The sequence below is a fragment of the Scomber scombrus genome, chromosome 16 (genome assembly GCF_963691925.1).
Source record: "Scomber scombrus chromosome 16, fScoSco1.1, whole genome shotgun sequence".
Lineage (NCBI taxonomy): Eukaryota > Metazoa > Chordata > Actinopteri > Scombriformes > Scombridae > Scomber > Scomber scombrus.
Genome location: NC_084985.1, coordinates 24031214 through 24057662, shown reverse-complemented (window position 1 = coordinate 24057662; position 26449 = coordinate 24031214). Strand labels below are relative to the sequence as shown.

The window sequence follows — 26449 nt, the reverse complement described above, 5'->3', positions numbered from 1 at the left end:
CCTTAGCCCTGGCTCGTGTGTACATGTGTGTGCGTGTCAGCCACCGGTGCGTTTGCGCGTGTAAGAGGAGGAGGGGGGCTTTAACGCAGAACAATGGTGTGTGTGCGCGCCGAGCCGAGGCCATGTGGCCGCGTGGCGGATTAAATTAGCAGCAGTTGTTTATCGTCTGCCCCCCCCCCCCCTCCCCCCCCACCACCACCCTACCCTCTCTTCCTCCCTCTCCCTCCCCACCATCACCCGCTCCATCTGCTCCTGCTCCACTCTTGCCCCTGTAGACTCTCAGGCACTGCTCCAGACCCCTCCCGCCCCAACCCCACCCCCTCACAAATCCCCTACCCGCATCCCCATGTCACACACACACACACACACACACACACACACACACACACACACACACACACACACACACACACACACACACAGTTTTGAATAGTTGCAATATCCACCAGCCGCCCAGTCATGACACAATATACTCAGCGAAACCTCTTCTGCCAAGAGTGCTCTGGCTTTCCTCTATGCAGATTAGCCATGTGCTAATTGTGGTTATTTATTTATTTATTTTTAGGGAAGACACAGAGAAAGAGAGTGAGAGAGCGAGAGAGAGCAAGAGAAGGGGAGGGAGGGAGGAGTTTCCTTGAGAAATTGATTAGATGACTGAGCAGAAAAAAAAAGAGACAGTGCAGCGTTATGGGTTGAGTTGCCATCCAGCGTCGGTGTGTGTTTGAGACTCTGTGAGCAAAGTTTCTTGTAAATGTTTAAGCTGTGCAGAGTAGAGTGAGATATATCAGGACTATGGTGACCTTTTTTAATAAAATGTCAACATTTATTGTATAAGTGAGGAGTATTGCACTACATTTGAATGAAGAGATGCTGAAGAGTATGTTTATGGTAAGATTCAAGGTTTTAATCAAAGCCTACGTTCGAAATTCATGAGCAAACAACATATACTATATTATATTTGATTTAAAGTCTTTAATTTGTCAAGCGTGACCAAAATAAGAAGGTTATTCCATTTTTTAGAACCAACAATCTATCTGTGATCTATTAAAACGAGCCCATGCCTTTCAGCTGAGACAGTTTGAGTAATAAATGAGTGTGTGTGTTTCTGCAGTCTTCTCATCTGTCTTTTGATGTGTGTCTGTGTGTATCAGGGAATATCCCCGCACAGTTCGGAACTACAGACCTTTTTCAGCCTCATGAATTTCATAATGATATGCAGAAAGACGAGAGATTCAGAAAGTATTCATATTCAGATTTAGGGCTGAATAATATTAATGTAAAATAACGCTGCATCATTTAGAGTTTTTGTGCAGTAGAGGTTACGTTTAGATAAAAAAGAGGTGTTTCAGCAGCAACTTTGAGCTCTTTTAGGTCAGTTTTATAGAATAAAATGAGAAGTGACTGTTATGTTCTCTACTCGTTAACTCGTGTCTCAGTTGTTCTGTTTACTCATTTTGACGTTGGTACAGAAGTTAGCAATGAGTGGCTAACGCAGAATAATGCTGAACGTTAAAACATAGTATTACAATAACACAAATTGACCTACCGTACATAACTTGCTTTTTCTGAGTTACCTGCTTATTTAGAGCATGGAAAAAAAACTTGAATGTTAGCAAACTAATTAAAAAAAATAGTGAATGCACAGCAGTAGATATCAGACTTTGCTAATGTTAGCCAACGTTAACCACTGAAAGCTAGCAGAGGTAAGGCTACTCTCCTGATTAGAACAAAAGTATATTTTAATACTATAGAATTCAACTTTTTTTCATAAGTGAAATGTAGCCACAAGTGGCTAACGCAGAATAATGGTGAATGTCAACATGTAGCATAACAATAACACGAGTAGAGAGCAGTCATAATACACACATAACCATACTAACCTCACTCACCTGCTTATTTATTGCATGTAAATAAAGCAAACTAATTGAAAAAAACGTTGGTTACACACAGCAGTGGATAGTAAAGTTTTGCTAATGTTAGCTAACGTTAGCCACTGTAAGCTAGCAGGCCAGGTGAGGTTGCAGCACCAAAACTCCTTGATTAGAGCAATTTATTACTTTTGAATTCAACTTTATTTTTCATAAGCGAAATAATGAATGCATCGCTTTTTCGTTCAGAAGCTGGTAAGTGTTCTCGTTAGCTTGTTAGCGCTTTTTCAGATGTCAACTTGTCATTTTTTTGGTTCTAACGCTCACTTTGACTCAGAGCTGCTCTCCACTCAGCACTGTGCATGTCTTATCGTCTGTCCACTGCGTCCGTCTCTCTCTCAACACCTCCAACTTCTGACTTTTTCCCCTCCGTACAACACACATTTTCTGTCCCACACCTCAAACAATGACAGTCACACTGCTTTGAACTAATAAGTAGCATGTTTTCATATTTAAATACAACCAACATTAGTAATTTAGTAATATATTTGATATTTAACAAGACACTTGTATCTTTTTCCCCCATTCTGAAATACATTATTTCTTTTAGGAGTATAAACAAGTTTAACACACACTTAAATCCTTCTATTGGTGGTTTTGCCTGCCTTGTACTTGTAATGTTCTACAACTTTGAATCATAGTTTTATTGGTTTATGATTCAGATACTCAAGGTCTTTACTGAACAGCAGCAGCAGCTTTTGTGTCATCCTTCCAAAAGAGCCACTCATTCTATAACCAATAGAAAGAGGAACAGTCTGTAGCCCCCTGACCTACACAAGATGATCCACAAAATGCAGTAGAGGTTGTTTTGTGTGTGGTTAAAGCACACAAATACACACAAAGACACCGAGACCTCAGCCAAAGCTCTCTGGGATCTTCGGAGGATGCGTAATGGCGTGTCAGATGTGAACAACTTAAGAAATGCGAGGAAGAAAATGTGGTAAACAGATCAATGAAGGCCTGAGCAGCAGCAGCAGCAGCAGCAGACTGGCCACTGCTATCTCCCAGTGTGTGTGTTAACATGACCCAGTGAGAATGAGGAGTTTAAAAAAAGAAAAAAAAGACCTCTAGAGCAGGTTCAACATCCTGGATTCTTCAGGGATTCATGCAGGGAAGCAGACAACACAGTTTTAAAGCATTATGACAACTTTATCAGTGTTATTGCATCTTTTTGAGGCTAGTTTAAAGCTTAAAATGATTAGTAGATTTAATCAGATAGTTAATCAGTCGATTTTTTTTAAAGTTTCAAGCGATGAATGCAGGTTTGCTGCTTTTATTTGTCTCTTGTGGTAGCAAACTAAATATTGGAGAAAAACAAGCAATTTGAAGGTTTTTGGGGAAATTGCGGTGTACACTTGTCAATATTTTTTCACGTTTAAAGACAAAAATGATCATAAGATACTGGTGGAGAAAGCAGTTGAAGTTAGTTGGAGCCCTGATTGGATCTATTCCACATATACGTTGTAGGGATTTTGTAGTTTGAGTGGTGAAACATGCTTTGAAGGATGAGTGTGGTTTGTGAAAATTTGTGTTACAGTGACTCAGAAATTGCTTTGGTCAGTATAATGTCAGATAGGATTGAGGAATGATGTCCAATGTATGAAAATAAGACCTCAATTGTGGTGAAACCGAATTATGATGAACTAATGTATGTATTCTGTTCATTCCACTGATGTTCAAATGTTTTCCAGGTCTTTTTCATCCACTTTCCTCTGCTAAACGGAGACCATGTATTTCAGTATCATTATTATCAGCTGCTTTACTCTAATTCTATAAACGCTGACTTCAAGATACACTTGTCCATCACCTGGTCAAACGGCCGCCACCAACATCTTTAAGAGTGCTCGTTCAGCGAGACACGAGGACGAGACGAGTGGCTGTTCCGGGAGCGGCGCCGCTTCTTTCCACGTGGCTCAAAATGGGGGGCGGCGGCGGGGGGGGGGCTGGAAACAGAGATTATAACGGAGCTGTACTTTCCAAGCTCTCACTCTCTCTCTCTTGCTCTCTCTCCCCTCCGTCAAGAGAAGCCCGAGCTGTCAGCCTCCTTAATGGAAAAGCGGGCGTACGAGCCGGCCGGCGTAGAAATATCCTCACTGCCAGCAACATATCGACCGAATTTGGCGAGGGGGGGGTGGGGGAGGTTGATTGTTTTACGGCCCGGGCATCGCTGGTAGAATTTTTGTCCAAATGAGAAATAGATTTTACCTTTTTTTTTTTTTTTTTTAAGTGTTGCTGTTGTATAGTTTGTTAGCACGCTAGTCATTTTTCATGTGGATTGGAGGACGTTAGCGAGTGATTCAGGCCTCGGCGGCACACTTTACAGATGGCACAGGAGGCTCCGTCTAACTGCTTAAGCAGCTCATTAGGAAAGAGCTATAGCATATTTCTGTCCGCTGAACTAAGTCTCTCCAGTGAGAATGGAGAGATCCTTTTTCGTTTTGTTGTTATTGTTGCCATAATTGGACAAATGCCGCCGTCAGAAATGGGTTGAAGAAAAAAAAAAAAAAAAAAGTTGGCGTTTGCTTCAATGTTGTACAGCAGACGTCTCCAGTGTGAGCAGTTTGTTGTGAGGTCATTCGTGGCTCGATGTCAGGTGGGTGGAGGGATTGAGTGTGTGGGTGGTGTCTTTGCTCGCAGACTGGGGTTAAAAGTGCATTAGAGGTCACAGGAGAGTGTCTACCGGGGCCTGTTACTTTTCCTACCCCTCCTCCTCCACGGTGCGGTCGTTAATGACCCTAGGGAGCGTAGTAGCACCCCCCCTCCTTTTTCCCTTCCGTCCTTTCCTCCACACACACACACAACATAACACACAACATAACAGACACACATAGGCTCCTGAACCTGGAAGAGCTCAGGAGAGCGTGGCCTGGGGGAGGCTACAGGGAAAATCTGGAGTGGAATATGTTATCTTGGAAAAATGTTGGTTGACCGCTCCTGACAGCCTGTTGATCCACCACCACCCCCCCTTCCCACCTCCAAACACCTACATCCACCCCTCCTCTCCCTCCAAACACACACATACATACACACACACAAATACACCGCCTCCTGCCGAGCCGCCACCCCCCCGCCCGACCTCCCCCTCTCTCATTGCAGCACTGTCATTCATAGAGTGCCAAAGCCTGCTGCTTTATTAAAGCCCAGGAAGAGCAAGGCCTGGCCCAGGTTCAAACAGCAGTGCAGCTGGGACCTGTTACATTTTCGGCAGACTGCCCTCTCCGTCTTGCCGGCTATAAATAGCCCCGGTGGTTGTCTCCCTTAACCAAGGAAAAGAGGTTTTTGGGGGAGGAAAAAAAAACACACACACACACATACACACAGATTAATAACCGTGGGAAGCAATGAAAGCTTTGTGTCTGCTGCCCGAGGTCAGCAGGCCAGGAGGTGTTGCTACTTCAAAGCCTCCATTGTGGCTCGTACTTTTCAGACGCCGCCGCGGTGGGTTTGATGGGAACACAGAGGGGGCTGCCAGCGATGTGACTGGTTGACGGCGTGGTATCGTGCCAACCAGACAAGATACCAGTCATCACAGCCCCCGGTGTGAATTTTAGTTTTTCTGTTTGTCTTCTTGTGGGGAAAACTAGTTCATTACAGTCAAACAGAATTCTTGATTGATTAATTTATTTGTTTATTATTAAACTGGAGGAGTGTTCTGCTTAAGGGGGTGGGCAGGGGGACGGGGGGATTCCACCAAGCTCATCTCCTATGTACACGCAACATCAGACACTTTATGACCTTGGCTCCAGCTGTTGACAGCCGGGGATACCTCATTACGAACACTCCCTCTCTTCCTCCCTGGCTCTAGAGCCAGAGAGCCATGTGGATCTCCCGGAGTCCAAACCGGCCAAGGTCAGCCCCCCCACAACACCCCCCCCCCCTTCCGCCACCACCCCGGCCTCCGTCCTGACACAACTCCAGCTGAGGGGTGGGCCCAGCTCCAGCTACCGCAGACACTTCCACTTCCTTAAGCTTATTTTCATAGAAACCCTCCCCGACGTCTCCGCCGTAACAGTATCCACCCACTGGCACAATGATCTCCTGGGCAGGGAAACGCTCCTGGCGGATATAGTGGGCTCATTCATTCATTCATGGCCAATTTTTTCCCTTTCTAGTGGGAAAGTAAATCCACTACTGTTTTTTTTTTTCCTTTCTCCCTCCCCCTTCTGCTTTTTGTTCTATATTTGCTTGATTATACTGTGACTGTTTTATAAGACGATGCTTACACAACACGTTGCAACGGTAGTCATCATTTGTGTTCATTGCTGAGTAATGCCTTTTCAAGAAAACCCACTAAAATAACTCTGGCTATATCTGACCCGTGCTGTGTTCTCATCTATTCCAGTTACGCTCCTCAATTCTCAATCCATCAGTTGTATCACTAGAGCTTGTTAGCAGCTTGACAGGTTGTGTAGCTGAGGGAGAATTATCACCGAAGTCACACCTTTTCCATACATTTCCGAAGCCAACATCCGTGGTCAGCCCATCCATCCATCCATTGTTGCAGCTCACTCATTTGAAATTCTCTGTGTGTGCACCTCCAGCCTCCAAGCCCAATGGACCAGGTAGGGAAGATGCGTGGCCAGCCATATGGAGGACCTAACCCTTACTCTCAGCCGCAGCAGCAAGGGCCTCCCACAGGGCCCGGACCACAGCAGGGAGGCTCTTACCCAGGGCAGGCCTACGGACCTCCAGGCCCACAGAGATATCCAATGGGGATGCAGAGCCGAACTCCTGGCGCTATGGGTGGCATGCAGTATGGACAGCAGGTCAGTTGTAATTGACTTGGATTACTTTCCTTTTCATTGCAACCTTGCCCAACCTTTCGTTTAAATAAGAGTTTGACTGGAAAATGCCAAAAAGGTTTTATGATTCAAGACATTTCTGCGTGATAGAAGGTCTTTAGTAAAAAGTTACGTCCAGTGACTTCAGTTTATTTCTTTCCGGCCTTTGTAGCACATGGATGATCAAGATGAATATCTGAAGGGTTCAAGGTTTCAAGAAAAAGTCGCTGTCTCCTCAAACTCAGATAAGAAACAACTGCATAGGTTGGGAGGGACAGTATCTTTTTAAATACGATAGAGGACCTGCCCACTTTTTACATGTACACCTTTGATGAGGTATATTGTCCAATTCTGACAAGACAGCTCTCAACATGGTACAGTAATCTTAAAAGAACTACTACCAAACCACCACCTTCTAAGTTTCACAACCCGTCGTGCTGGGCTTGCTGAGGTAAAGGCAGTCATAGATTTCCACCACCCACGACTCTGTTATGGTGAAAAGTCCAAACCAGTTGACGCTAGTAAGCTATTCAACATGAATAACCTCTTGGCGTAGGGGAGGACATCTAACAGGGCCACTTTGAATTTCTGTGGTATTGGGTCATGGTGTACATGGCATGCCTTGACGTCTGGACAACAAGTTAATAAGTTTTTTTTTTTAACATTCCTGTTAATTGAGGAACTAGAGCATTTATTTGCTCTGTGACTTACTATGAACAGGAATGGTGGAAATGGTAGCGTACAGATAAATTGGCTTTGGTGGAGGACTCGTCAGACGTCAGATGTAGGGACACTCAGAAGATATATAGAGGTGTAATCAAATGGGTCCTAAAAGGTAAGGTGGATTGACATAACCCTTTCTAAAACCACTAATTGTCATGTTTACTCTTTGGTTTTTGAACATTATAAAGATATGTAATATAACTTGTTGATTAGAGAACTTTTGAAGTGCTGGTTGGCAGTATTATGTCACCTTTGGACATAGTCAGGTTAACTAGGGCAGAAACTAATGATTATTTCCTTTTATCGATAAGTCTCCTGATTGTTTTCTCCATTAATTGATAGTTGTTTGGTCCATAAAATGTCAGAAAATCATGGAAAATGATCATGACTGTTGCGCAAAGACCAACATGACTTGCTGAAATATCTTGTAACAGTCCACTACCCAAAGATATTCAGTTTACTGTGAAACCCCCCCAAAAAATTCACATTTGAGGAGCTGCAATAAAGAAGTAAAATGTTTTTATTTCTTTAAGAACTCAAAACAATGATTCAATTATATAAATAGTTAATTTATTTAATAGTTGGCAACTAATCAATTAATCAACTAATCATTGCAGCTCTACTCTTTCCCCTTGCTAATCAGCTCATTGCTTCATGCTTAGCAGACAGATATGAGTAGGGATCGAAATTGATGAGATTTTATTGATACCAATGCCACTATTGACTCTGCTTATCCTGTCAGCTAGCCCAATTAGCCCCACCACTGTCTGTTACTTAGCTGTGTTAGCTCCCTTAGCTCAGCAGCAGACCAACAGAACTGCAGCTATAACCCTGCCTGGTCATAGTACCGGGTCGTCTCCGGGTCTTCTCAGTAAAGTCATTTTATTTGGTTCTACAGTGACATGACCCCTTCTTGTTGCCAGTTTCCAGCAGTGTAGACGCACGAGTTTGACGTGATCGTTTAGCAATGCACAGCTGTCAGATAATTCGGAACCGGTTCTCAACTGGAACCACTTCTTGATTGCCATCCCTAGATACGACACAATCTAACTCTGCAAGACACTGAACAAGTTAATTTCCCAAAATGAAAAAAAACCCCATTACCTTAAGGCCACAGAAACACTGACACATTGTTTGACATATAGTAGCAAAAAGTCAGTTTCAGACAGGAATATATACCGGATCACATACGATCAAGACAACAAAACAAACGTACAAACCAACAAAAACTGAAACGTGGCATCTTTTCACCTGGAAACCAAAAGATGGATTGAAGAGAAAAGGGCTCCAACAGGAACAAACTTGAAAAGAGCAGTCCATCAATTTTTCCGCCATCTGATTTATTTTCATGCTCGAAAGCAAAAAGTTGGGGGAGAATTCAGGTTGTATCTCCGAGCACAGTGGGCATCTCTCTCTGACAGCGTAGCCCAATTGAAAAACGGCAAACATCCAGTTTGCCGAAACTACTTACTCATAGCTAGGAACGAGACCCTTCTTGAACTCTCTCAGCCAGGCAGTCCGTCTTAACAGAGAAATGCATGCAGGGAATCCCGTCGAGTGAATCCTTTTCTTCCGCGTCCGCCGTCTGTGGTCTTGTGCCCATTGTGTGGTGTGATTATCTCATACTGGCCTGCCTGGTGTCTGACCGTGGACTCGATAAGTGCCCTGCAGAGAAGAAAACGGCTTCCCTCCTTTTGTAAGACGGATACAATACAGCCACTTCATGTTGTTTTAAAAGTGTCTTTACTATCTCTTATTTTCTTTTGAATTCTTGAGTAGCTGAGAAACCCTCCCAAAACAACACATGCCTTTTTTTCTCTCTTTTCTTTTCTTTTTTTTCTTTTTCTTTCTTATTACTGTGTTCTCTCACAAGGTCAACGCTTTCTCCTTCCACGCTCCTTGAGGGTAATGAAACGAAAACGGCGTATTGAAAGGCTTTCAGGGTAGAAAGTTCAAGGAGATGGAGTCAAAACTCATTTTTTTTATTTTCACGGCTGCAATTTAAAGGCGATACGCGGCTGAATTCCAACACTTGGATGTTTTTTTTCTCATGCGCTTTGATGGAGCTGTTTATAGCGAGGAACACACTCTTCTCTCTCTCTCTCTTTCTCTCTCTCAGACACAGAGAGTTGTCTTTTCTTTTTAATCTGCGAGTAAGATGAAGAGAGGCTGTGATTACTCTGTCGAGAATGAATAGCGAAAAAAAAAATCAAAGAGGTGACTTGGAATATTGGGTTATTTTTATATATATTTTTTACAGCTTTGGAAAGGATCCTGTCAGCGCTCTTACTGTAGGTAGTGATTGATATTCCACAGAGGGCCTGAGGATAGTAAAGCTATAGTAAAATCTTCTACTGATGAAAGCCGTTCATGTTCACAAGTAATTCAGCTGTGCAGTGTAATGTTTACTCACACATCGAAGTGGTTCCCCCCCCCCCCCTTTTTTAAAAAATATGAACTATCCTGACCAGTCTTTCATTTTCATGTCTAGATGTCAGCCTATGGACAGCAAGGGCCGGGTGGCTACAGCCAGCAGAGTCAGGGCTACTACAGTCAGCATGGCCCCCCAACTCACCCTGGCCAGCAGCAGCCTCCATACCCTGGCCAGCCCCAGGGCAGCTCCGGACCTCCCTACGCCCAGCAGGGCCTCCCCTCACAGCCTCCTGGCCAACATGGACAGCCAGGCGCTCCTTACCCACAATCTCAAGGTCCCCACGGCCCTCCTACAGGACAGCCACCATACGTCCCTCCTCAGCAGCAGCAGCAGCCGCCTCAACAGCAGGGCCCAGGTCCTCAGAGTCAACAGGGCCCTCAGGGTCAACCTGGCTACCCACAACCCACTGGTCCAGGGCAGCCACCACAACAGCAAACACCACAGCAGCAGCAGCAGCAGCAGCAGCAACAGCAGCAGCAACAGCAGCAGCAGCAAGTGCCCCCACAACAACAACAACAACAACAACAACAACAGCAACAACAACAGCAACAACAACAACAACAACAACAACCAGGAGGTCCGTCTCCTCAAGCCCAACAACCTCCAGGTCATGGTCAGCAGGGTCAGCCATCACCTTACTCCCAGACACCCCCCCTGCAGCAGCAGCAGCAGCAGCAGCAACAACAGCAACAGCAGCAGCAGCAGCAGCAGCAGCAACAACCTCCACAGCAGCAACAGTCACCATATCAGAGGTTCCCACCTCCTCCACAGGTAATAACACCCCCGCTCTCACCACACACACCTCTAATAGCACAGTTTAGCAATAATGTGATGTGCTATGTAAGGCCCAGTTGTGTTTCCACTTCACTTGACATCATACATCCAGCAATGGGTTGGATCCATGAAAGATGTCGGTGTGGAGCAGCTGTTGTAACATATCTGACTTTATCAGTCCTGATATCGGTACCTGGGGTTTGGGTATCAGCTGATACCTACTGAGAACCGATCTGATACCAGAGACTAGGATTGTTCTTTTATGTGTAAAGCATAATCAGGCTGGACTTACACGTTGCTTTCCTAGCTTTCTAAATGAAATGCATCTAATTAATACATAGATATACATTTACTGAATCGTAATGTATTAAAATGGTATCTGATACTACATCAGCCCACTGTCACCAAAACCCGACTCAGCTCTTCGAGTCAGTATCGACCTGATATCAGCACTGATATTGGTGCATCTTTAGTCGTAAGTTTTCAACTAACATTTAAGGAAAGCCATCTAAATCAAACTTAATTAATTAAAATGACTAGTAAATAAATGTTTTTACTCTGAAACTCTGCTATCAAGGAATGTACTTGGTCACAGCTCTGATAAAGCACAGTAAAAGGTAGCGGAGTTTGAAATAGTCCGAGACCACTTTCAAAACGTAACTGCAACAATTACACCAGAGCTTTTACTGTTGCATTTTTGTTGTCGTTGGGAAAAAAAGGTAATAAAACGGAGCCACAATTGAGCCAATTAGTAAAAGAGTTATAGGCACTTTTGCTTTTAAGCCAAACCTGAAACATCTAACATGATGTCCTGTCAGTACAGTTTGCCTCTTAAATTTGTATCTTTACGTATTAACAAGAAGCTTGATTGTCCCTGATCAGGAACTCTCCCAGGATTCCTTCAGCTCCCAGTCCAGCGCCCCTCCTTCCAACCAGCCCATGGCTTCCAACAAGAGCAGTCAAGAAGACAGCATGCAGGGCCGGCCATCCAGTCTGCCGGTGAGCCCTCCTCCACCTCCTCCTCTCACTCCTCAACTACTGACCCCTGTTCGCTCGAGCGACGTTTTCATCCAACAGGCTTCACGGCTCATTTTTAAGCAGACACATTTACAAACAAATTTCGGAGCGGTTTATAATCTCGCGACTAGAGGCAGCTCGGTATTAAGTAATTATGCTCTGCCGCGGCTACGGCCAAAAAATTTAATAATTAGCTATGTTAGTCTAAGCGTTGCCAGTAGCTTTTTTTGTTGTTGTCGGTGTTGTTAAAGAGGACTCACTCGGATTCTGAATTTGTAGACCCGTATATGTGTCAAAACTTTTTTCCAACTAGAACCATTTTGACTAGAACAGATTTTAGAACCCAGATGGTTTCTTGAGCTTCACCAAGGCTTAATGCATGAGTACATCTATTCACACAAGTTTGACATTAATGCTTTTTTCTAAAATGTGCAACCCACTATCCACTATTACACTCTACTGTGGGTATTACATGCTTTACTAGAGTCAATATTCAATACTAAGGCCTGTACACATCGGTGGCTTCCCATCTTTGTTTACTGCTTTCTGTCAGCAAACCTCCTAAATTACTGACATGAGCCTGTGTAGATGTCTTACATATCCTAACATCACAAATGTGTCCCCCCCCCCAGTTGACACATAAGGTTCAAATTTCAGCAATTTATTGTCTCAATATCTGGACAGCAATGAGTCAAGTCAAAGTGATCTTTTTAAATCTTCAAGGATGAGGCGCAGAGGGTATTAAAAGAAATCTGCGTTACGTCCGTCATCTGTTCGAGGTGTATCACAACCCGTCTCTCTGCTGCCTCTGACTCCCAACGTACACACAGTACATAACAACGAGCTGATGTTAGGACTGAGTAAAGCAGAGTTTAAGCAGAGCAGGTTTCTACTGAAATCTGCCAGAAAAAAAGGATTGGTGAAAGCGAAGTAGATCTTCGCGTCCGATAGCCCTCTGGCTGAGATAAAGGTGAGAGAACCCCCTTTTCTCTTCCCCTCCCCTCCTCACTTCAAACCCCACCACCACCACCACCTTAAATCCTGCCCCGTTAAAGAGGTGTCTCGGTGTAACACGTTGCAGTTTCCATGGCAGTGTTTATAGGTCAGACTGCGGAGCTAACCTCATTCTGGGCCTCAGGGAAGGAGAGTGAGAAATGAGATCATTAATGAGAGAGAATGAAAGTGAGAGAGCAGAGTCGGCGGCGGTGAGGGGAGGAAAAGGAGGTGTGTGTGGGGGGGTGGGGGGGGTGTTGAGGGAGTGCAAGCAAATAACTTCAAATAGTGTGAGTGATTGGTTGGAGTGGGAGAAGCTGAGAGGGAGGGAGGGAGGGAGGGATGAGAGGCAGGCGCTGTCTATGCCAGTAGGGGATGCCCTCAGGATGTGTTTCCCTCCTCTTTTATTTATTTCTCTTATTTATTTATACATCTCTGCGGAGCTCAGCCATTGGCCGAGCAGGCCAGCACAGGGCTATTTTTATTTGTTTCTTTTTTTTTTTTCTTCCACCCCCCCTACTCTCAGACTTCTTGGGGATTCCCTATCTGCGTGTTGTGATTGGCTGCGAGAGCCATTAATCTGCTTAAGGTAGAGATGAACCGATTCCCTTTCTCCTCCTCCCCCTCCTCCCCTCACATGACACCATGTGCAGATTAGAGCGTGTTAACTGAGAGTATAACCCAGACTGACCCAATCAAAACAGCTCAACTGACTCTGGCAGGTGTTATGAAGTAGATGCACACATATAGCCTCATGTCCAGATAGTACAGATGTCATTGTATTATCCAGAAATGAAGCGTTTTTGATGTGAAGACTTAAATGGCACAAACTCACAAACAACTGAAATGTGTCCACAGCTCAGACTATCAAACACTGTCAAGTAGAAGTTGGGACTGAATGCTTGGTCACATGTTTACCCTGAATTTACATCAGACACAAGAGGACAGCAGCATGCTAGCACTGTTGAAGCACCCATCTGATCAATCCACACCGACTCAGACCTCTATTACAAAACATTACTGTCTTTAGAAGCAGTGGCTGAATAAACACAAGTGAGAAACTGTCTTCAACAAGCTCACTGATGTTAGAAATTTAAAGGATTCAAATAGTTTTTATGTTAATCCATGTGCCCATATAAGCTAAAAGCTTGCATGGTAACTGGTGGTCTTCATTAATCATCGTAGACCCCTTAACAACATATTGACAACAGGAGATGTGTGATGACGCTTCACAAGGAAGCCAAAAGTATAAATTAAGAAGGGGCGTGTCTTACCAATCGTTTGGCGTACATGTCTCTGAATTGATATGAATAGTTATATTTGTTAATGGAAGTGTAAATGTTTGTGGCTCATCAACATCCGGCCTGTCGGGTACCATATTTTTCTAAATGTATTCATTTCAATTCAAGATTTCTATGTTTATGTTTCAATCTACATCAGATTGCATCCAATAGACGCAATTACACCTGTAATTGTATGAGAACAGGTGTGCAGTAGTAGGATAGATGAAGTCTGGTATACTGTAAGTATTGGGTAATCTAATCTTAGATTCTTTAATGAACTCACTTGAGTCATGTTTAACAGTGCAGTGTGTTCTCCTGACTGAATGTTTGTACAGATTACAGATCTACAGGTAAGAGGTTTAATTTGATAGAAAGGAGGTGTTTATTTGCAAGTGATTTGTACAGACGCATTTGTTTTAATCTGCTTCAGAACGCGTTTGAATCCTGATCCAACAGCGGCTGAGGGGTAAGCGCCATTTAGTTACTTAAGTAGCATTTGCGAAAGAGCTAGCCAGACATCACCTCATCCAGAGCACAGATGGATCTGTTTGAGCCAGGTGCTAAAAACCCAGCGTCTGTTAGTCGGCCGTTGAGGTGGGAATAAAGCAGTACAAGAGGCTCAAGCGCCTGCTGGAAGGCGCAGGTAGAGGAAAGCAACAGTCAGCTTTAGTAAAAGAGCTGTGGATAAGAGGAGGGAGGAGGGGGGGGAGAAAAGGCAGCAACAGTAGAACTAGCTGAGCAGGTTGAGCTGGTTCCTGGTTTGTTTTCACGCTGGCTCCAGGGCATACATGCACTGTTTAACTGTTGAGTATTTGTCACACCGTTGGTTTCCTGGTGCTGCTGCTGCTGTCTTAATGGAAATCTCTTTGAGCTTCAGTTTAAAGGTCTAAGGCTACATTCACACCAAATCTAACAGTGCGTGAAAAAACGGCAGTCCTCCCATTCATTTCAAAGGGTGGCATAGATCAGGACCGCAAAGGCCTCAGCAAAAACCAGCAGCGGTTGTTTGGCAAGAAGTTGAACCAGACTCAACTTTTGCCGAAACGCAACCCAACAGTGGCCAATCACACACACGCAAACACACATTCCTGGTGGATAACTAAATGTGAACACCGCGTTCGTCTGTTAACCTCGCGATCATTGCAACGACAAATCAAAGAGTTGCCACCATGAGTTGTGAAGGCCTTTTTTTCCTGGATTGTATTTTCATTGTTTTACCAGTACCTCAAACAACACGCCTCCACCATTGTAGACCCGTACATTGTAGTGTCGGATTACCTTTTTTGGTGTGAATGCAACCATAGGAATTAAGCTGATGGTAATCTAGAACAATGAATACAACACCATGAGCATATAACTAGGTATTAGTAGTATTTGACCTTATTTCTAGGGAAGGAAATGGATTAAGATCTATGAAGAGGGGGGAGACCTTGCTGTACTTTTTATCAAACGCATCACATTGTTGGCTAAGTCTGTAATGAACACCAGTCTTGGTTCTCAAAGGGGCATTCCACCAGTTTTACACATGAATTTCAGTCTATTCAAAAAGTTGTATGAAGTCTTCAGGGACTCTAAGGGGGAGTTTTTCTAAGTTTGGGGGTAAAAAACCCTAATGATGTCATCAGGGTTATATCAGCAACTAAAAGAAGGCCTTGCATTACAAAGTTGCAATGGGGGGTTTGAAAGAAGCTGGCCTTCGGTAAACAGAGAGGATCTTCTAAAAGGTGCCGCCCAGTTAGCGTTACGGGAAATGTAGGCGTAAGTGTTGTCAGAAGGGAATCAAATAGTCAAATCTAAAAATATCAATCTCTCCTTCTCCAATTTTAGTCGTTCTTTCTTAATATGTCACCTGAAAGTCCAACTGTGGAAGTGAATTGCTCGAGTTCTCATTTAATGATAAAAAACTATTCACATCAAGAGCTGCTCAGGTTTTTGGGGGCCGACTATCTCAGTCATGGTTTTGAAGCAAAAAATCAAGAGATCGTCTCATTAACACCATACTACCACATCACTTAATCTACAAATTGATAAGGTGTGTCCAGAGTCTTTATTGTGGGAAGACAAGCCTGATAATCCTCGCTGTATCCTTCTCAACTTTGTGGAGGCCTTTCCGACACCGTCAGGCTGTCATAATTCCCTGGAAGTGACACTTCCTCTAAATGTCAACCCATGGGAATCGGAAAACCCACCAGACCACCACTACCAACAACTTCCCTCCCTCCCACCTAGCTACTTTAAAAAAAAAAAAAAAAAGAAAGAAGAAATCCTCCTAGTCCTTCTTTAGGTCTTTTGTACACTCTTTCTTCACTGTGGGCCCTAATCCCACTCAGGACCGCCCACCGGTCGCGGTCGCTCCTCTTTCCGATGGGCCCCGAATGTGCTCCAGACTTGAGAGGAAGGTCACATGTTGGTCACACACTCACGCTCGAGTTTGTTTTTCTGTCCCCCTCCCAACCCCCCGTCCTCTAGTTCCTGTTGTCTCCCAAAATAAGAGGCTTCATCTGGAGTGGTTTTATCTTAAATGAAGGGTCGAAGGTTCACGGTGTCTGCTTTATTTGTGTTGGGGTTGTATGTTTGCCTGTTTACACCAGTGTACTGGAGCAGCATCTCTATTTAGCCCTAGCTGAATTTCACAACCATGATATAATGAGTGGTAGATGACTAATGTAGCATTTTTAAAGGATGGAAGAGGATGAATTGCCTATTGTCGTCTTGATTTGACAGTTTAGTCAATCAACTGAAAGTCTTTAGCATTTTAATTTAGCATTAGCATTTCATTGTACTTTTTTATTGAAACTTATTTTAGTTTTCCAACCTTTATCACCACATCTCTCCCCCCAAGGACCCCACCCTAGCATAAATTCACTCTTATCCAGTGCGTATGCAAAGCTCAGGGACCACCCACATCACAACAAATAGACACCCCCCCCCTCCTCCTCCTCTTCTTTCTCTTTCTCCACCTCCCCGAATGACCTTTTTAATGTATGTGCCAAGACTCCTGATCTGGAACCAAGTGATCTTTCAGTCTTGGTGCTGATCAACTCTTGAGAAACCCCCCTCCACCACCACCACCCCACACCCACACACACACACACACACACACACACACTCACACACTCACACACTCACACACACACACACACACACACACACACACACACACACACACACACACACACACACACACACACACACACACTCCCCACACACACACTCCCCACCCCTCCTGCAAAAACCCCGTTCCCTGCTCAGCCCAGCCCAGCTCTGCTCTCCTGCGGCAGCTAAGCTTGTTTTTGCGACATAGCTCTGGAGCAATCAGCCTGACAAGGCCGGCCCACTTTTTTCCCCCCCTCTCCTACCCGGCCCAACCCCCTCCCTGCCTTTTTTTTCAATATAACATTTTTTTTTTTTTTTTTGCTGCATTTCTCTCTATCTTTCTGCTTTGAAAAAATATATATTTCCCTCTTTGCCTCTCTCTCTCTCTCTATCGTTCCTCTTTCCGTCTAAATTTTCGTTTTCTCTTTCCCTCGCCTGCGCCCTCCCCCTCCCCCTCCTCCTCCACCACCTCCTCCTCTTCCCTTCCTCGTTCGCTCTCTCTTCTCTCAGTAAATCAGCTTTCATAACGCTGTGCAGCGCAGCCTTGTTTTGCGAGCCGCTGACGGTATTCAGAGTCCGGGGCCAGTTTCCTGTTGCTATTCTGGGGCCCTTGCTTCCTGTGTGGACATGTCTTATTCAGATTCCAGGGCGCCTCTCACTCGAGCTCGCCTGCTCGCTCGCTCTCACCCTCCCCTCCCCTCCCCTCCCCTCTCTCCCAAGCTCGTCTGTTTCTCTCCCTCTGCTCCCTCTCCGTCTCACCCTTTTTCTTTTCCCCCTCATCTATGTGATTTTTAATTAATGTACTTGAGAAAATTCAATCTGCTGACAAAGTGTGTTGTTTTGCATTTTTGCTTCAGTGAATTGTTTCTCAGCCCTGCAAAAACCCCGAGCCCTTTTTTTTTTTTTTTTTGCTCTTGTGCGCTCTCTCACACACATACACACACACACACACACACACACACACCACTCTCCCTCTCCCTTTTCTGCTCTCTCGGCTCACTCTCACACTCACACACACACACACACACACACACACACACTCACACTCACACACTCACTCTCCCATGCCCCTCCCCTCTGCCTCCATTTCTGCTGGGCTGAGCTAGTTTTGCAGCACAAAGACTGTGGCTGACTGCAGCACTGTCTGTCCTCTGCTTTCTCTCTCTCTCTCTCTCTCTCTCTCTCTCTCTCTCTCTCTCTCTCTCTCTCTCTCTCTCTCTCTCTCTCTCTCTCTCTCTCTCTCTCTGTCTCTACCTCTCTCTCTCTCTCTCTACCTCTCACTCTCTCTACCTCTCACCCTCTCTCTCTCTCGCTCTCGCTGGAACGAGCTGCCGAGCCCGGATGGATGAAACGGGCCTAGCAATGAAATTAACTCTCACTCTATGAAATAACCTCTGTATAATTTTTTTTTTGCACCCCCCCAACCCCCTTTCCACCCTCCTACCCCACAATTCTACCCAGTTAATTCACTTGTGGTGTCAGTTGATTTGGTAGCGCCCTCTAGACACGCTATGTGTGTGTGACAGTAGGGAAGGGGAGGGGCGCTTTGCTCCTCTCTAAAAGCAGGCAGACTGGCTGTAGGGGTCTGGAGAGGAGGCTCCCCCCACCCTGCAAACCCCATACCCCCTCCCTCCCACCCCACTCTCTTTACCCATCACCCGAGGCCCCTCCAGCCCCCTCGGCTCTCTCTCCGTATCCCAGCACCCTCACCTCGGGCTGGGCAGCTGCCTGCCTCACTCGGGCATCTGTGCGCTGCTCTGGGACTCCTGCTACTATTGTGATCTCTACAAAAGGCCCCCCACGCACACACCATCTCCCCCATTATTCACAGCAATCAGACCCCCCCCCCATCTCTCTTTCTCTCCTCGCCCTCCTCCCTCAATCTACTCTGTGTTTGCTACACACAGACTGCTGCTGCAGTGTTTGTGTGTGTTGCATCCCCCCCTTTTTTTTTTGTTACCCCCACAGAGAAGTTCAATTAGGCAAATGTGGAGCGTTTAAAAGAGGACTCCCTACTTATTGATTAAGATTCATAGTCGTCCCTTTTTTTTTTCCTTCTTCTTTTCTTTTTTTTCGGACCGTCACACAGGAATGTTAAAGCAGAGCAGTATCAATCAGCGTCAAATGAATTTTATTTTATTTTTATCCCATCCTCAAAATTTTTGCTGCTTCACTCTTTCATCCTCCACTTTTCTTTTTTTTTGGTCTGTGTTATTATCCCTCCCACGTGGCTGCTGGGTGATAAAGTAGCAGTGTAATGGTGATCTCTAGGGAGCTGGAGCTAGCTTGCCTGTAGAGGTAGTAGACATTGTGTCTGTGGCACTGATACTCCAGACAAGATATCTAACCCCAGCAGGGTGCTCCCACACTCTGGCTGTTGTTGTCAGTGTATCCTGGTTGGTGCTTTGCCTACATCTTAGAGAAATTGAATAACAGAAATCTGATGTTTATTTTGATACTTTCCTGCCATCACATGTCCACCACTAGTATCTATTTCATCGTGTACATAAGCAGAGGGTTACATGGTGAACCTGTGTGGCTCTCCAGCTGTGTATTACAGAGTTTCTCTTCAGCCTGTGCTGTATGTGAAACCCTGTAATGGCTGCTGCTGTTGTATGAGGCAGGGGCCTGCCTTGCTTCTCCTCCTTTCTCCAGTTCTTCCCTCATAGTGGGATGGGAGTGCCCCCTTATGGTTGAGCTCAGCCCTGCAAACCTCAAGCTGGGGCCGGAGCTGCCTCTTCCCAAGCCCTTCGCCGGACTTCCCAGAAGCCTCAGTGGCTCGGGCCCGGGTCCGCCCGATTCAGGTGCGAAGCCTCGGCGACACCCACGTGTCCGTCCGCTTTGACAGCAGCGGTTTCCTGCCGTCTCCCTATCTTAATCCAGCAGCGAGCGCTCCAAGGTGCTGTCATGTGCTCGACTGAGAGTTCAGAGCATGAATTTAGTTTTGCCTGAACGTCTTCTGTCTATCTGTCATCTGCGCGTGACAGGTAGAAGGGCTCCAATCGTGGTCTGGAGATAACAGTCTCCTGGACTCGCTCAGGTCAAGTCAGCACCTTCAGAAGCTGAGCCGGGAAGAAAAAAGAGAATAAGAGAAAAGCCTTTTTTTTTGGAAAAACGCATGGAGAAAATTTCTCACTTGATCTCTCGCTTAAAAGGGAAGAGAAGACTTTTCCCATGACCCCCTTTTTCAGATATCAAAAGCCCACTTCTCTGTGCATGAGTGGTAAATGTGCAGCGCTGTAGCTTTTCTCTCCGACGAGGTCGCCGGCGCATACAAACGTAAACACAGGGGCCTCTGGAAAGATGGCAGAGAAGTTCAAGGTTTTTCTCTGTCTGGTGTTTGTCCACTCTCGTGTCTCCCTGTGCAAAAAAAAAAAGGTGGGGGGGGTGTTGGTGGAGGCTAAGTGTGTAATTAAGGTGGTGGTGGTGGAGCAGTAGAAGGGGGGTGCGGGAGAGCGGGAGGAACACGGCTTTGGTGCGTCCGCGTTTCCTGTAACAATGACGAGCTTCTTCTTTTGTAGTAGCTGACTGCACCGTGACCCTGCCAGGCACGCAGGGAGGCCGCAGAAAGAGAGAGAGAGAGAGAGAGAGAGAGATAGAGAGAGAGAGAGAGAGACAGACAGGGGGATTGGCAGCAACAGGGGGGAGGGACTGTGTTGGCTCTAATGTGTCAACCACGTGGATCACAGTAACCATGGCAGCCCTTGAGATGCAGCCAGTGTTTTTTTTCTTCCTTCTTCTTTCTATCTCCCCGTAAACCCCTTCCTCCTCCTCCTCCTCATCCCCCCCTACCTCTCATACTCTCTCTCTCTTCCTCAGTTATCACCTCTCCACAGAGGATATGAAAGCATTTGCGCGAGCAAGTATGCACGCCTTCTTTTTCTTTTCTTTTGGGGGTGGGGGTGGGGGGGAGGGTATTGTGTTTTAAGCGTGCACAGGCCTGAGAACGAGGACGCTTGCCAACCAGCCAGTGAGCCAGGCGGTCGGTGAAAACCCTGAGGTCTGAGAATGACAGAGAAGAGTGGGTCAGGGAGAGTGTGTGACTGAGGGATGAACCCCCCCTCACCCCTCTCTTCCACCACCTCCCTCCATCCTCTCTCTCCCTCCTTACCACCACCAGATCTAGTTACACTACTGGCCAGGGTCACACATTCCAGATACGTTTCATTATCTCAGGGCCGCTATGCTACCTCTCTCTCTCTCTCTCTCTCTCTCTCTCTCTCTCTCTCTCTCTCTCTCTCTCTCTCTCTCTCTCTCTCTCTCTCTCTCTCTCTCTCTCTCTCTCTCTCTCTCTCTTCTCCCGCTTTCTGTTTCTCATAACCAAAAAAAAAAAGAAAGGGAAAAAGAAAGAAAGAAAGAAACCGGCCGGCTTGGCAGACTAATGGCTCTGGTCGGGCTTGATTGATTCAGTGAAGTAATCTGCAAATGGAATACATTAGGACGGCTGAGAGAGGAGAGCAGAGCAGATGACTCAGAGACAGCACAGGCACACTGAGAAGAAGCAGAGGAGAATATGGGAATTGTGGGAATAGTTTAAGAAAGAAAAAAAAAAAAGTGTTCCTTTTTCCACATTCGTGTACAAATAATTACACCGGAGGAATTTTTATTGAATAGTTTCAGTGTTTTATGTGAATTTTTGACGTTCAATTTCATCTAAATTGGTCTTTTTTTTGGGCCTCCTCTCCAGCCTTAAACATTAGAAACAGTGTTCTGCACTTCTCAGCTCTGAAGTTCCATGTTAGGCAGTGCTGGGAAAAAACACAAAATGGCTGCCATAGAGGCAAGCTAGAAGCTCCACAGAAAAAAGAACTGCAGCTTTTCTCCTCCTCTCCTTCAACACACAGCTTCACCCTTTTCTCCCTCGTACGTAGAGGAAACAGCATCTCCTGCATTTTTTTTTGTTTGTCGTTGTGTGCGATCGCGTCATCGCCTGTTATATTTGTTATAAATAACAGAGCTGTAACCTTCCTCGAAGCTCACACACACATGTACACAAACACACACACACCCCCTGCTAAAGCCATCCCACTGTCCCTCCACTCGCTCCTTGCGCCCTGACCCTCGTCCTCTCCCATCATTCGCCTTCTAATTGCGAGTGTGTTGAATAGCAGAGCCACAGCAGCATCAGTATGACCAAACACCCCCCCCCCCCCCCCCCCCCCTCCCCACCACCATCCCCACCCCTCCTCCTTCCTCTCTCCTCTCGCCTCTCTCGCTCTACTCTCTCTCTCTCTCTCGCGCGCTGTCCAGCTTGTGCAGTCAGCAGAACAGGCTGGTGCTGTGCAGTATTGAGCCGGGAAAAATCAATGACTGCAGAGTGGGAGTAGGTAGGAGCTTGTGTGTGTGTGTGTGTGTGTGTGTATGTGTGTGTACACAATCCTTTTGCCTATCCAGGCTGAGAGATCAGAGCTGTCAGTTGTGAGATATTTACAGAATTTTAAAGAGCTCGTCCTGTGTGCTGCATATGCGCCGGTGTATCAGGCATATATGTGAAGATATGTGAAGAATTAGTCAATGGAAACCCAATTTTAAGAATATTTTTGTAACTGTTGGTATAATGCTGAACTGTACAACTGTCCACACTACTGCTGCCAATATAATACCCAGGTTTCACTAATGATACCAATCCTACTTTTTTACTTTTAGGTTCATAAAACAGTTTCTCCACAAAAAAAACCCCATTTCCATTTACTAAAGTGAGAAAAAAGTCCCAAATGTTAAAGTGCAACTTAACACTAAACCCTTTGTATGTTCTGAAACTATAAACTCATTCTGGGCTCAGTCTATGGTCTTCATTGTAATGGCACTTTTTTGCCTTTTTCCTGGAAGAATTTAGTCTGTCATGTCGACCAAAGAAGAAGAGAGAGAAAAAAAAAAGGGATGAAAAAAAATGTGGGACCCAGTTTAGCTCTCCATACTCCTGAAATACAAAGCAACATTTACTCCAGTCAAGGCTACGCCCCCCCCTCTATAAAAACCGAAATCATCTCTGGGCCTTCTTGTGTTATTCTTCCTGACCGCTACAGATGGTGGAAATCTAGGTATTAACATACTGTCTGCTGGTCATCCAGAGTTCACACAACCATAGTTATAAAGGGTTTTCCCCAGGAAGCTGTTTAGCTAAAGTAGTAAGCTATCCAGATCTTGGCCCTCATCTCATCTTGTAATCAAATTTAATGAGGGCCTAAACAATAGACTCTCTAAATATAATGGTTTTCTCAGTGGAAATAGTTCCTCTGCTACTGTTTTTTGTTTTTTTTGTGTGCGTGTGTCATAAAAATGGGTTTCCGTTTTTATGACCTTAGCAGAAGTGGTGTCCGATTCAGGCGGCACAACTCGGTGATAAAGCATGGCGGGAAACGCACTTGTTTGGAGTCGGTTTCCCGCCAATAAAATATCATCTTAAATTGTCAGGATTCATTCATTCATTCAATGCCAGCAGCATACTTAGGCCCAGTCTACTCTATATGAAGTAATACTGATACAATTTGAGGATTGCTACTTCTCCAATTTTTGCTACTTTGTCATATATTTTTACTCAGCTGATCCTTGATCTGCTCAGCCCGCTTAAATGGCTCCTGCTGACCCCTGAATCCTACTTTAAGGGTCGTTTTCTATCCTAAAGACTTCTTTCATCCCTCGTTCTTGTCTCATGACTGAAGCGAGTACATCTTACGCAGCCCTCTACAATGAACTCCTACCGTGGCGTGACTCCTGGGCGTAACTCCAGGAACTGACCCCTGACCCTTTTTGCCCTATGGTCCAGGATAGAAGGGAGGAGGGGTGTGTAGGAGGGTCTTTTTTGTAACGAGGGCATGACTCTGAAGCTTTGAGTGTGGCTGCTACCAAGGTGGTCATCGTGGCAGACAGAGCTCTCTGTCAGATGACCGGTCTTGTGATGTCTGAGCAGAGGTGGCGCTGGCTGGGAAGTGTGTGTGGGAGGGGGGGGGGGATGTAGGTCAGCTGACGTTGCTGGCTGCTGGAAAAAAAAGGATCCCGCCACGGTTGTTTAAGCAAGGAATGTCATCTCTGCTCTCCACTCCAGAGCATTAAGATCTCTCCCACTCTGTCGCTCACATGACCCGTTTTTTTTTTTTTTTCCTCAAACATTCGCAAGCATTAATTGGGAACCGACCAATGAAACGCTTCGTACGATATCCGTAGCCGCCACATCTCCCGCTTGGGTCAGAAAGGCCTGAGTATGTGCAGTCACAGAAGAAGAGATGCAGGGAGAGGGCAGAGGGAACAGGCTGGGGGTGGATTGGAGAGAGAGAGAGAGAGAGAGAGAGAGAGAGAGAGAGAGAGAGAGGTGGTGGTGGTGGTGGTGGTGGAGGTGGGGGGGATTCTGAATCAGCGTTCTCCTCCTGTCACTCCCTCTGGGGTTCCTCCATCAGGTCACGTCCCAAAAATAGCAACGGGCGCCGTTTCAAGTGCAAAACCGCCGGCTTCGGGGCTGCAGCCAGCCTGCGAGTGTGAGATTTCTATGGGAATAGTTGGCCACCTTCCAATGAGTGCTTTTTTTCCCCCCCTCCCATCCTCCTCCTCCTCCTAACTCCCTCTCTTTTTTTTTTCCCCTCCTCCAATGTGACTGGCAGATGAGCTTGCATTTCTGAGTAAGCACATGGGCTCCACGTGAGCGGCCAGTGTGTAAACATTCACCTTCCCACAAACATAATCATCGCCGGCTGCCTTCCTACCTTCCTGCCTGCCTGCCTGGCTGTCTCTGTGTCACAGCCAGCGAGGCTCAATAACAACACCACATGGCACCAGAGCCTGTGCCCAGCACCAATTATTTCAACTGCCTCTCGAGATGACTTGCTTCAATTTTTTTTTTCTTTTTTCTTTTTTCTTTTTTCTTTCCCAACCACTTTCTCACTGCGAGCCACACAAAAACCGAGCGCTCCTCGCCAAGACGGATCATTATCGTCGTTATGGGAAAGATGTGGACAATTTTTTTTTTTTTTAAGAAAGGAGGAAAAATAAATCATTGTACCTGAATGTGTGCTTGTGCTGACAGCGTAAAATAACACAGACGCACCCCAACAATGGCAACAATCACTCTTACTTCACTTCACTTTGACGCGACTCTCTCTCATCTGAATCAAACTCAACCCCCCCCGACCCCCCCTCCAAATGCTCCAACTCCTTCACACTTCAGAGTCATGAGCCAAATCAGGCTTTATTTACATCCCTGCTTACACTCACCAAAACAGTAACACCCCCTCACACACACACACGCTGATTTGCTGTTGACATTGTGCATCGGTTTTTCCATTTCATGTCCCTCTTACTCCATCATAATCTCAGTTTACTTGAAGCCACACAGGAGCGATTTGTTTGATTGATGGTCAAGGTTTATTCTTATAAATATATTTCCATATAAATATCAAGTCATGCTATAAATGGTTGAAATGATGCTTCAGATAAAATTTGAATGAGGTGTGTTTCCATCAGATGATTTGGAGTGAGTGAAGTAGTTGTCCCAGAGTGGTTCTTTGGCTTCAGGTTATGTTCACTATATTTAATAAATAAGAAATGTATTTGTTAATATTTACAGCTTTCAGCTCTTATATTTATCAGACTGTTAGAATGTCCAATGTGTTGTTCACTGAATTTAAACCAAGCCAGTTTCTGTCATTTTTTCCAGTTTGTTGCTATTTATCACGCTGTTTATCATCCACATATTTTTCTTTTTGAAATGATTTCTTTCTTTAATTAATGAATTCAAAATCATTTGGATCATTTGGATGAGTCCTATATAAGCCATCATTAACTCCGTGTCGCTCCTCTTGTTGCAGGATCTTTCGGGGTCTATTGACGACCTGCCCACCGGTACGGAGGGAGCCCTGAGCCCGGGCGTCAGCACCTCAGGGGTGTCCAGCAGTCAGGGCGAGCAGAGCAACCCAGCCCAGTCGCCCTTCTCTCCGCACACTTCTCCCCACCTGCCGGGCATCCGCGGACCTTCGCCATCGCCCGTGGGTTCCCCCGCGAGCGTCACCCCCTCCCGCACCGGCCCTCTGTCCCCTGCTGCTGTGCCAGGTAAAGACTGATAGGATTTTTTTAGAAAATGTTATTTGAGTTAATGCTTTTGCTCATGTGGTATCAACGCATAGCAATGAGGCTTTGCTAAATGACAGGATAAGAACTTAATAATAGAAATAACAAATGAAGGCAGTCATTTCGCTTCACCTGCCAAAAGCTGCTAAACCCAAAAAACATATCTGCTATAAATACATAACCAGCCGCAATCGTTTGAATGCATTTTTTATAGAAGTGTCACCTTAGCTGTGCTCAGTGTGTTTAGAGAGTGTATAATCAGACGTCGTGTGAAACATTCAGCAAACAAGCAGGAGACGGATTCAGTTTTCATTCAAAACTCGCGGATCACATTTGTAATTCATGAAGCGACTCGCCAGATGG

At 45.4% G+C, this 26449-nt stretch overlaps 1 protein-coding gene across 1 annotated transcript in view; it reads left to right on the top strand.

The window, feature by feature from the left end:
* The window catches only part of arid1ab (AT-rich interactive domain 1Ab), a 54497-nt gene that overhangs the window by 15311 nt on the left and 12737 nt on the right, over positions 1–26449 (top strand). Inside the window, exons 2-5 of the mRNA XM_062435527.1 lie at positions 6470–6694; positions 9924–10637; positions 11523–11639; positions 25828–26068. Coding sequence (XP_062291511.1) covers positions 6470–6694; positions 9924–10637; positions 11523–11639; positions 25828–26068 — 1297 coding nt within the window. The remainder of the gene's footprint in view (positions 1–6469; positions 6695–9923; positions 10638–11522; positions 11640–25827; positions 26069–26449) is intronic.